Here is a 12,359-nt window from a genome sequence, read left to right on the forward strand (position 1 = left end):
AGGATAGAGTACTCACCCACTGCAGGGAAGACAGGATGCTCACCCACTGCAGGGAGGACAGGGTGCTCACCCACTGCAGGGAGGACGGAGTGCTCACCCACTGCAGGGAGGACGGAGTGCTCACCCACTGCAGGGAGGACGGAGTGCTCACCCACTGCAGGGAGGATAGAGTGCTCACCCACTGCAGGGAGGATAGAGTACTCACCCACTGCAGGGAAGACAGGGTGCTCACCCACTGCAGGGAGGACGGAGTGCTCACCCACTGCAGGGAGGATAGAGTGCTCACCCACTGCAGGGAGGATAGAGTGCTCACCCACTGCAGGGAAGACAGGGTGCTCACCCACTGCAGGGAGGACAGGGTGCTCACCCACTGCAGGGAGGACTGGGTGCTCACCCACTGCAGGGAGGACAGAGTGCTCACCCACTGCAGGGAGGACAGGGTGCTCACCCACTGCAGGGAGGACAGGGTGCTCACCCACTGCAGGGAGGACGGAGTGCTCACCCACTGCAGGGAGGATAGAGTGCTCACCCACTGCAGGGAGGATAGAGTGCTCACCCACTGCAGGGAGGATAGAGTGCTCACCCACTGCAGGGAGAACAGAGTGCTCACCCACTGCAGGGAGGATAGAGTGCTCACTCAGTGCAGGGAAGACAGGGTGCTCACCCACTGCAGGGAGGACAGGGTGCTCACCCACTGCAGGGAGGATGGAGTGCTCACCCACTGCAGGGAAGACAGGGTGCTCACCCACTGCAGGGAAGACAGGGTGCTCACCCACTGCAGGGAGGACAGGGTGCTCACCCACTGCAGGGAGGACGGAGTGCTCACCCACTGCAGGGAGGACAGGGTGCTCACCCACTGCAGGCTATAGAATAAGTGGGGAATAGGAAATATCCCTCATTGGGTGTGTGTTTTTGAACATGTGGTCCTCACCTGGTCGTGCTGTTTGGAAGGTAATGGAACCTTTAGGAGGTGGAGTCTCATTAGAGGAAGAACGTCGCTGGGGGCGGAGCTTGAGGCTTTTTGATCCAAGGAGACATGAGCAGGTGGCCTCAGGCTCCCATCCCCACACTGAGAGCACCTCCCACCCCCACCCCTTTCACTGACCAGACCCTCAAAGTGTGGTCAGAATGAGTCCTTCCCCCCCACAGTTCCTCCTTTGCTTTGGGGGATTAGTTTTGAGACAGGATCTCATTGTGTGCTCTTGGCCTGAAATGATCTGTGTATCAGGCTGGCCTTGAATTCACAAAGCACCATGCCCCACAGAGTTGCACCTTTGAGATATTTTGTTTCAGTGATGGGATGAGGAAGATAGTTAGCACAGGGCCCCCCACCCTTCCTTAGCAGCCCCTCCTCCCTCCTTGTGTTGTCTAGGACTCTCCAGGTCTGCACTGCTGTCACAGTGTCCCTTCCAGGGCCTCCACCCTTCCAGTACCTGGACAGGGCAGCCCTATCCTCCTCAGCCTCTCATCTGTGTCCGAGTGCACCTGCCTCATGCTGTCAAGCTGACAAACCACCCAGACTCCTTGCATTTCTTTTCCTTTGTTCCAGGCCCAGAAGTCAGGCTCAAGAGGGGACACACAGGCTGCAGAGGACCTGCTGCTTCTCAGCAAACCACTCACAGACCTCATCAGCCTGCTCATCCCACTGGTAAGGGTTCACCTATGTGAGGGCTATCCTGTGTGAGGGCTATCCTGTGTGTGAGGGCTGTCCTGTGTGAGGGCTGTCCTGTGTGAGGGCTGTCCTGTGTGAGGGCTGTCCTGTGTGAGGGCTGTCCTGTGTGAGGGCTGTCCTGTGTGAGGGCTGTCCTGTGTGAGGGCAGGCCTGTGTGAGGGCTGTCCTTGTGAGGGCTGTCCTGTGTGAGGGCAGTCCTTGTGAGGGCAGTCCTTGTGAGGGCTGTCCTGTGTGAGGGCTGTCCTGTGTAAGGGCTGACCTGTGTAAGGGCTGACCTGTGTGAGGGCTGACCTGTGTGAGGGCTGTCCTGTGTGAGGGCTCATCTGTGTGAGGGCTCATCTGTGTGAGGGCTGTCCTGTGTGAGAGCTCTCCTGTGTGAGGGCTGTCCTGTGTGAGGGCTGACCTGTGTGAGGGCTCACCTGTGTGAGGGCTGTCCTTGTGAGGGCTGTCCTGTGTGAGGGCAGTCCTTGTGAGGGCTGTCCTGTGTGAGGGCTGTCCTGTGTGAGGGCTGTCCTGTGTAAGGGCTGACCTGTGTGAGGGCTGTCCTGTGTGAGGGCTGTCCTGTGTGAGGGCAGGCCTGTGTGAGAGCTCTCCTGTGTGAGGGCAGGCCTGTGTGAGAGCTCTCCTGTGTGAGGGCAGGCCTGTGTGAGGGCTGACCTGTGTAAGGGCTGACCTGTGTGAGGGCTGTCCTGTTTGAGGGCTGTCCTGTGTGAGGGCTGTCCTGTGTGAGGGCTGACCTGTGTAAGGGCTGACCTGTGTGAGGGCTCTCCTGTGTGAGGGCTGTCCTGTGTGAGGGCAGGCCTGTGTGAGGGCTGTCCTGTGTGAGAGCTCACCTGTGTGATTCTATAGAAATGCAGAGACTGAAACAATTGTATCTGAATTTCATGAAAATTTGAGCTCCTGTTATTTTGATTCCCTTTAGAACCAAAGGACCCCCAATAGCCACTTGTTTTATAAAATACTAAATTTATACTTGATTTTAAGCCAGGTAGCTTATCATTAAGATAATATTTAATGGCCACGTAAACTGGCGTACAAATGATAAACAAGTTCCTGAGAGGCAGATGTATTATAATAGTGTGTGTGAGGACAGCCAGAGCTACACAGAGAGACCTGCCTCAAGAGGGGTAGATATAGACTGATCTATACATGCATACATGCATGCATACGTGTATACAGTTAATAAATAGGGCAGAATCAAATCCAATTAGTTCTTAATGAATGTGTGATAAAAATGCAGGGAATTTCCCTAAGAAAGGACAAATCCACTCCCTTCCAAGAGAGATTTAGACACAATCCCCTTCACCCTGGATAGGGCAGGGATGAAAACAAGAGGATTATACAAGGCCACTGGACTGCTGGGTGAGGCCAGGGCAAACCTGGAACTCCAACCCGCTCAATGCTCTCAGTCAAACTGAAGGGGGAGACAGGGCTCCCCTCAGACAGCAGCCCCTGGAGTCCACTCGTGAGACTCCATAAGCCTTGCAGAAAGTGAAAAGCTTCAGGGGGGCCCTGAGGTGAGCCAGTCTGTGCCTCCGGAACCGGGGGAACTGTGTTCCTCTGGCCCCTGCCTCTGTGAGCCTGGAGCTCGCTGGTGACGTCAGAACATCTGGTTTTTGGTGTTTCCTGCCCTCTGGCTTCAGGGACCACAAATGCAGTTTGGGAGAATAATTATATAGGTTTGGTTGCATCCAGGAAGTTAAGGTATAGCTGTGTGTGGTCACCTTTAATCCCAGAACTCAGGAAGCTGAGGCAGGGGATTACCGGAGGCTCGAATCCAGACTGGACTATGTGGTAAGTTCCAGGTCAACTGTGTCATAGGGTGAGACCTTGTTCTACCAATAAAAACACCAAATAGACAGACAGATGAAAACTACCCTATAGGTCCATCCAGAGAAGGACAGACAATTAGCAGTGGGTTTCTGTCATGTCTTGGAAAGGACGATGAGAGTATAGGAGTGTGAAGCAGACTCAGTCAATTAAGCCTGGAACCCCAGCAATAAGGAAAGACCTTCCTGCACTGTCCGTGGGCTCAGTCTAGCTCTGTGCTCAGCGGCAGGGACAAGGGCGTGGCAGACATTACAGAGCAGTATGTGGCCTTATCTTGGTTCCACCAACAGTAATGAGGTCGTGTGGTGGCTGTGGACGCTGGGGCAGCTGGACTGGGCTCTGTGAGCTCCAGGTGGTCTGCCGGCGGTAGTCACGCCCTCCCTCTGCTTCTGCAGTGATCGCACTTAATCCTCCTTCTCTGTGATGTGGGGCCCACCGTCACTTTACAAAGAAGGCCCCCGGAGCTGTCGCATCTAGAAACACAAAGCTTCAGAGCTTAGTCCTCTGATCTCAACACCCACATGTTCCTCACCAAAGTTCTCGTTGGCCTCTGGGTTAACTCTGAACCCTTGAAACCCTAAACTCAACTGGGGTCAGAAATAGTCGGTGGTGAGGCATGTTGGGTTAGAAGGCTACTCTGGGTTTTCTGATGTTGTTTTAAGTGGGAGAAGTTTCCATGACAGTCAGCCCTTACAGTGGGGGCTCTGGTGGCTTCAGGAGATGTGCTGAAGGGAGGGTGTGACAGACGGACATACGGACAGGAAATGGTCTTGCCAACCTGGCTAAGCGTCTTTGTTTAGAATGATGGAGGGAGCTATCCTGCGCCCTGCTATGCAGTCATATCCAGCTCCTTACAGAGGTGATGAGGGGACATAAATGATTTCAGAATGCAGTCTCTCCCAGCCCCCATAGCCAGCCCTGCCTGCCACAGCTGGGACCTCTCAACTTTATTTTTCATGATAATAAAAATGGCTTTGGGCAACAGACTCAGGTCTCAGGGGAGGGGAACAGCCAGTCCCACTCCTCTTCTAGAGAGCTCTGCCTCTTTCACAGTTGTTTTTTTAACAGGTGTCTATCCCAAGTAATCAGGAATAAAACATAAACAGGCTATAATGACACATGCCACACTGGGGCAGAGCAGACCAGACTTAAAAGGCCTTGTCTGTGGACACAGAAGACGGCCCCGTGTTTCATGTTCTGAGCTGATCTCTCCTCTAAGCCTGTAATTCCTGAAGTCAATCATCGAGTGCATCTTTGAAGTGGGCAGATGTGGCCCACCCTGCCTGTCACACCTGTGCTGCCCTCAGAGTCTGACCTGTCAGCTCTGATCTCAGGTCTCTCCACCAGCACCTCAGGCCTCCTGAAAGTTCCAGGGATGGCGCAGAGGCTCCTGCGGAAGCACCTTCCCTATTTGTCTGCAATTCCTTTACATGTTACACTGAACTGCTTAAAGCAGCCATGTTGGCCCAGGTTGGCAATGGCCACACCTTTCACTTGCGTTGAGCTTTTATGAGCAATGGAAGACAAGTCGCTGGCTAACATAACACAGGGTTCCTTACTTGAGTTGGAGTCATATGTGGCTTGAGGGACAGGGCCACCCAGACTCTGTCTCCAAGGCCTCCTAGGACTAACAGGAGGACTGGGCCGTGGTCACGAGCCATGGCTGCCTTCAGTTTCCTATCATGGGAGGAGACAACCCACACAGTGTGCTGCATGGTGAGCTATGATGTTAGCTGGAGGAAGCATGTTAAATGCATTTTCACTTACATTTTCAACACACTTTGGGTTTATCTAGATGTAATTCTGCTGCAGGTCAAGAAACTTCTATGATGTGTGTCTTTCCTGCATGTGTATCCCTGTGATAATATTTAATATGTAAATTAGGCATAATTTAGGTGATGGAAAAGGTTATCATTAGAGCGTGATAACAGAGCACATCACAGTAGGAGCTGTGTGCTGTCACCGCCCCAAGCTCTCTAAGTTAACATAGATGATAGAGTGCCTAATCTAAATTGCCAAATATGATAAACTGGATATATATACTGTACCTTACAATTTACATAATTGTTTTAATTCTGTTTAATGCATAGCTGAGAGAAGAGAGCCTTTTTAATTGGACAAAAAGGGGGAAATGTAGCTGCCTGTATTCTTATGCTAATTGGGTCCCCCAAAACTGTTGGCGTGACAGGGTCTGCATGTAGCTTTCGGAAGCTGTCCCGTTAATTCTGATTGGTAAATAAGGATGCCGGCAGCCAGTAGCTAGGGAGGCGAGACAGACAGAGGGGTTTAGGATTCCCAGGCTTGGGAAGGAGAGACACCGTGCTGTAGGAGTATTCACACCCCTCCTGTGAGATCCAGGTGACCCAGCACGACATGTAGGGAGCTGTGCAATGCCACAGACCCCTGAGAGGTTGTTCAGAGTGGTGCAGTGGAATTGCCCACTCTGGCTCCCTCTGGGTTGAGAGTCAGCACGTGCCCAGCATGTCCACCCACATGTCTACCTGAATATTCTTCCCTCCCACTCACATCCGCATCCACATCCGCTCGCTGCCTCAGTTACCACATCAGCTGTTATGCTGTCTCGGCACTTTTACCTGGGCAACCCGGGAACTGCAGCTTAAAATGCACCCGTCGTTTCTTTCCAGAAAGTCTACGTAATATTCCCAGCCCATGTTGCTCTTGGACACAGCGTAGGAGAACCACAGTGAAAGGCACACAGAAAGTGTCAGTCCCTGGTCTGTTCCAACAGTCTTGTGGCTCCAGGTCCCCTTTGCATGAAAATGTCGTGGCTCATGTATATGCAGTGTTCTGTTCCCACCGGCACCTGTGGTGGGGAACATCCCCTTCTCTGCCCCTCCTGCCCCATGGCTCGCGCTTTCCTGGCAGAGGCCATGTCTCTCTGTTCTTTCTTGGGGCCCAGGGCAGAGATTCAATACAAATTGCCTAGGAACGGGAGGATAATACAGTACATCTTCAGTGTGACTGTGAGGAAACCAAATGTGGTCGCCTAGCTGTGTGCGCCTCTCTGCCAACCTCTCTTCAGAGGATAAGCAATGGAGACTGCTGCCAACCACTCCCCTCAGCGTCACAGGATCTCCTCTCTGGTGTCTGCTCTCTCCTTGGCTTGTACGTCCACCCTGGCATGTGGTTGTAGTGTAGCTTTTGAACAGCATTTTCTTCTTGCCTGGGGTGCCCCAAGCTAGGGTGGCATTCCCTGGTGGGATGGAAAGGGTCCTGATGAGCTCCCAGAATGCCTCTCACCCATGGAGGACCCACAGTACAGCACATGCCATCTCTCAAGCCCACTCTCCGGCCCTAGTACTTTGAGATTTTCCCTGGGGAAACATGAATGAGCATCTGTTCCCCTCACAGGACACTGAGGGAAGACTGCCAAGGCGACTCCGCACAAATCTAGCTTAGGGAACCAATGAGTTATTTGGGGGGTCTCTTGCCATAGCATAACTAACTCAAAGGCAGGTGTGTATGCAGAGAGCCCGAGCATTGCTGACAGTTCTAGAGAACTGGATTAGCTCTGCCCACGTTGCAGACAGTTCCACCGAAGAGTCTCCTCTTTCCCAGAAACTGTTGCTAGTTATAAAACCTTTCAGAGGGGCCTTGTGAGTTTGAAAGGGCAAGCTTTCTTATAAGCCTTCCTCTTCTTCCTCTCCCCACCTCCTCCTCCTAAAGGAGGTATCTAAACACCAGAGTGGGCAGTGGAGCACACTGAGGAAAATGGGGAGTGGGAAGGACAGAAGGGCTGGGGCTCTGAGGTGCAGGTCGTATCTCAGCTGTTGAGGGAAAGGTATTTTAGCCCTTTGTTCCGTGTTCTCTGTGCCCCTGCCTTGGTTTAAAAGCACAAGAGCACAGCATTTCTGCATAGTTCTGCTTGGGCTTGGACGACCTGCACGAGGACAGAGCCTTAATAGCTTGACTCGCGTGTAGGGTCGGAAGGTTGACTCCGCAGCCAGGTCCCGTGGTCAGAACTTTACCGTGACTTTTCTATTTATGTATCTCCCATCTTGTGGTCAGGGATGATAATGAGCTATGCATTTGGGGGATAGAGAGCTAATGACTTCACTTCAGTGGGATCAAAAGGTGATCAAACCAGTAAAACAGACCCAAGGGCAAAGCAGTCAGGAGGGAGCAAAGGCTCACACACTCGGCCTGGGCTGTGGCCCCATGGTAAAGCCCTTGGTTACCATAAAGACTTGCCCTCAGCTCCGGCAGGGGGAAACACAACAAAGCACTTCCCCGTGTTCGCTTCGCCAAGTGTGAGGCAGCTCATTAAATAATGCAGGAAATTAAATTTAACAAAACAGTAAACACAGGCTTTTACTTTTCAGTCTTTGGAGTTGGGAACTGATTATGGACTCTTAATTGGCAAATTAAAATGTAAATAGGTATGTGTCAAACGCTTTCGAAATATCCCTGCCTTTAATCCGACTTCCAGAAGTGAGACTGCATAGGAAATAGTTGGAAGTGTGGGGTGTATTTGTATAAATACATAAACTCACGACATTATTTTTAACATCAAAACACTTCTTAACAACTTGCAGATTGCTCATTTGGAGATTACTTTCTGGTTTTTAAATTTTTCATTTGTGTGAGAACATGAGTGAGGGGGTCAGGGGTGACTTCCAGCAGGGCCTCACTTCTGCTACAGCGCTGGGTACTCTAGGCTAGCTCACCCTTGAACTTCCCGGCAGTTCTCCTGCCCGGCTCCCATCTCACCAGAGAAGCACTGCAGACACAAGGCTGCTGCTGTGGGCTTTTATGTGGACTCTGGGGACTGGACTCTTGCCCAGGTCTCCAATGAGGCATCTCTCTGGCCCTAAGTTCTAGTTTTAAAGTAGAATTCTATATTACTGAATATGATTTTCAAAGCATATTTAACAATGTAGGAAAATTAACATGACATTAATCAAAATACCAGGTTGTTATCAGATGATAATTCAATGTATATTTTTAAAATGTATATATAGTTGAAAGATCTTATGCATATAATTTAGCCTATGTTTAGAATAAGAATTGTTTACATTTATTTAATTATTTTGTGTGCATGTATGCATTAACAATGTCAAAATACTGATGCGTAGGCCAGAGGACAGCTCGCAGGAGTCAGCCCTCCCCCTGCCACACAGGCCCTGGGGATCAGACGCAGGCCATCAAGCTCCCTGGCAAGCCCCTTCACCTGCTGCTCCTACATGACCCATCTCTCCAGCCCTTAAAACAAGCATCTTCTAATGATGGGCGTATACCCAGCATCCTTCAGGATTGATACGCACACACAGGCTGCCACAGTCCTTAATTCACAAAGGCTCGCTCTGCTATCTGAACAAGGGCATTAAGCCTTGAATGTGGAGAGATGGAGTTCTTAGCTCCCACCTAAAAATACCTTAGCTGTTGCTTATGTCATCTTGGCAACCTGTACCTCATATGAGGAAGGCACAGGGGAGTCCCCAGGCAAAAGGGTCCCAGCACCCGCCGAGGACAGCTTGTCATGAGCAGCTATCCTCCTGGCTAGCAGTGGTTGCTAGATTCAGGTGTAGCTGCTTTCCTCATAAGGCATGCATCCTGTGGGGACACCAACTCAGGAGTAGTTTTTGTGCAGACTGTGGTTCATCCCAGGCTGGCCAGACCACCAGGTGTGTGTGATGCCACATGGCTTTTGTCAGTCACCCACTTTGTTCTGAAACGGAAAAAAATAAAAGCTTTTCTGATGGTTTGCACATTTGCAGTTTCTGGCACTGTACACGGTCGTCAGGCCACGGGATGCCACTGCCCTGGGAGGTGGGGTCAGGTGGAGGTAGAGATGAGTCCCGGTGTTGCCTGCAAAAGCACACTCCAGCAGAATTTGTGGGAGGCTGCTATGACTCTTACAGAGAAGGGAGATCTATAGCTTGACACTCTTGTTAGGAAAGCACGTGGAAGGGAGCCAGTCAGTGGCCTCCAGACTCAGGGAGGTGAACAGCCAGACCAGGGTCAGCAGACATAACGGTGAGGGTGGTGATCAAACTCACCACAAACAGCAGGAAGGCAAAGGGTCTCTTTACATGGACTCTCTTTACATGGGATTTAAGCAAGCATTTAGAAAATGACACAGGCCAGGCATGGTGGCTCGGCAAGGGAGGACAATTTTTCCAAATTTTAAATTATTAGTACTGTTTTTTGGAGACAGTATCTCCCTATGTAGCTCTGGCTGGCTCGGAACTCACAGAGATCTGCCTGCCTCTGCCTTCAGAGTTCTGGGACCTGAGTTAGATTCCTCCCAGCCCAAAGTGCACATGGTAAAAGGAGAGACCTGATTCCCACACGTAGTTCTCTGAGCACACATGCCCTTCGGCATGACCATGCCTACCTGGGAGTATGCCTCCCTTCCGGCCTCCGAGACACTGACCGCGCCATGAGAAACATTGTCTGATTCTTCCAGCCAAGGGCAGTGAGCTGGGGCGCAGTCTGTAGGCTGAGGGCAGGTGGGTTGGCTTCCTGTGGCCATACAGTGTCTCATGGGACTGTGATACCCAGTTCAACATGACTAAGATGAAATCTTGTGTTGAATTTAAAAATAATACTTTTAGAAAGAGCAAACTCCATGTCTTGTTACCTAGTATTGGATCTGTGAGATAAAAACAGTGATTTCTTTAAAAACGAGAGAGATAACTCGTTCTTGCTATCCCAAAGTACCAGGGGACATCTCTTCTGCAGAGGACACATGGTTCCTAACAGGTCTACTTTTTAGTCACCATTAAAGAACGCAGCTCCTGCCTCCTCCCCAGCAGGCTGTTGGGGGCAGGGTCCCTAACTCTGTGTGTACTGCAGGTGACACCCACAGGAAGGCGCCTTTCTCTGGGTCACCACTTCAGCTCGCACCACCGTAAGATTCATCTCTGAACCAGTGAGATAGAGCAGCCTGAGGCTCGCAGCGCAGCGCAGGCCCCTGGCAGAGCGTTACAAAGCATTCACCAGGAACCTTCTTAGAGACTTTGCTTACAGGCAGTTTTCAGGGGAGCTGAGCATGAGTTTCTATTTCTCGCCATTTATCCTCACACAGGCCATCATTTAGAATTTTTGAGGCTCTGAAGCTTTGGCCCTTGCCTTGTTGGAATTTCTTTTCCATGGCTGCAATGGAGTAACAACAACGTAGCTGACGGGTGCAGCCTGTCCTGGTAGGCAGTCCTGGCCACAGAGCTAGGGCGCTGGCCAGGCTGCATCTGTGGTCAGGAAGCAGAGAGGGACGAGTCCTTGTGCTCGGCTCACTCTCCCCTTTCAGGACCAAAGCCCACGGACTGGAACCCCTGAGGATTAGAGTAGGCCATCCAGCATCAGTTAGCCTAACCAAGATACTCAAAGTAACTCAGCCAAGCTACACACGAACACAGGCATAGAATAACTTAATCTAGGTAATCCCCGACAGGCATGGCCATACACCAGTCTAATCTTCATAATGCCTCATGAAAGAACCTGGTGACCTTTGTTGAAGGCCACTCCAGACCTGGCTGGGTAACCATCAGCGCTGACCATCACAAGCATAGGCTGCCGGAAAAAGCCACGTGGTGGTGTGGATGCTTGGCCAGTGAGCAACAGGCCATGTTCTGCTTGGTCAGCTAAGCTGTGGTTGGCTGCCACATTCCCTTGGGAGGGAGCTGGGCTCAGGAACGGAGGTCATGGGATGCTGTCACCTCTTCCTGGTCCTTCTTTCATGGAGCCTGTGGGGGCAGCACAGTCACGGCCTGCAGACAGACACCCATTTTCTGAGGCACTCAAGTATAGATGCCTTCAGACTATTCCTTCCCATCTTCCCTCACATATGCATAGTTTGTAAGGGAAATATTTTTCAACTCAGAACTATTACTGTAATTATGGCTAGCTCATAACATAAGATTCTTCTGAGGCAAAAATAAGAAACTCATATTTCATGTAAATGAAGTCTCACAGCTGTCTGATGGGCGGAGGCCATGGTCATTACAGGATCCTCCATGCAGAAACACTGCAAATATGGGAAATTCTATGTTTAACTCAGTCATCAACATGAGGGAGGTGGATCGACTGCTGGAGGCCTGACCCTTTGTCCTGCAGGCTCTTGTTTTAAAGCCAGCTCAGACCACAATGAGCATCTTACCATGATGAACAAAGATTTCTCTGACCAGTGATGCCAGGCAGATGAATCAAATGCTGAAGAAGGGTTGACAGGCCAGGTGGCTGGGCCTGACCATGCTAGGACAGCATGTGACCAGTGTGTGCAGATGGAGATCCATGCCCTTTCCCTGAAGCTGCAGTTACAAGCTGCTGAGCCTCCGTGTGGCTGCTGGAAATTACACTCGGGTCCTCTGCAAGAGCAGCAAGGGCTTTTACCCACTGGGTCATCTCTCCATCCCCTGTTGTTTCTTTTTGAGATAGGGCCCTGAAGCCCAGGCTGGCCTGGAACTCAGGGTGATCCCCCATCTCACCACCCAAATCCTGGAATTATAGCCATGATCTATGACCACACCAAGCTGTCATGTATGGCTTATGTGCTATTGTCCTCTATTAAATCAAAAAATGTACATATGTGTATGTTTCATATATATTCATCATGCCTTCAGTAAGCATAATTCAAAATACTTAGAACATGGAGCTCTCTGGGATGTGTCTTTGGTTCTGTAATGAAAGCACACGTGAACCCTTTTCCACAGCAGGTTATGGTGGAGGTGCAGGTCTTCAACCCCCAGAGCCGAGTCAGTAAGGATCCCCCCCCCCCCCCCCCCCCCGGTGACCCTGCCTGTACCCTTTAGGTTTTCATATTTGAAGAATAGATTCTGAGTGAAGTGGGCTAAGACTGCTCACTAGATGCTCTTATAAATGCTGTTATATAACCACA

General features: G+C 50.9%; 1 protein-coding gene across 1 annotated transcript in view; it reads left to right on the forward strand.

Moving 5' to 3' along the window:
- Positions 1-12,359, forward strand: part of Ulk4 (unc-51 like kinase 4) — a 293,992-nt gene that overhangs the window by 185,977 nt on the left and 95,656 nt on the right. Inside the window, exon 34 of the mRNA XM_052186951.1 lies at positions 1,550-1,648. Within this exon, the coding sequence (XP_052042911.1) occupies positions 1,550-1,648 (99 nt within the window). The remainder of the gene's footprint in view (positions 1-1,549; positions 1,649-12,359) is intronic.

This window comes from Apodemus sylvaticus, chromosome 7 (assembly GCF_947179515.1).
Source record: "Apodemus sylvaticus chromosome 7, mApoSyl1.1, whole genome shotgun sequence".
In the NCBI taxonomy this organism is placed as follows: Eukaryota; Metazoa; Chordata; class Mammalia; order Rodentia; family Muridae; genus Apodemus; species Apodemus sylvaticus.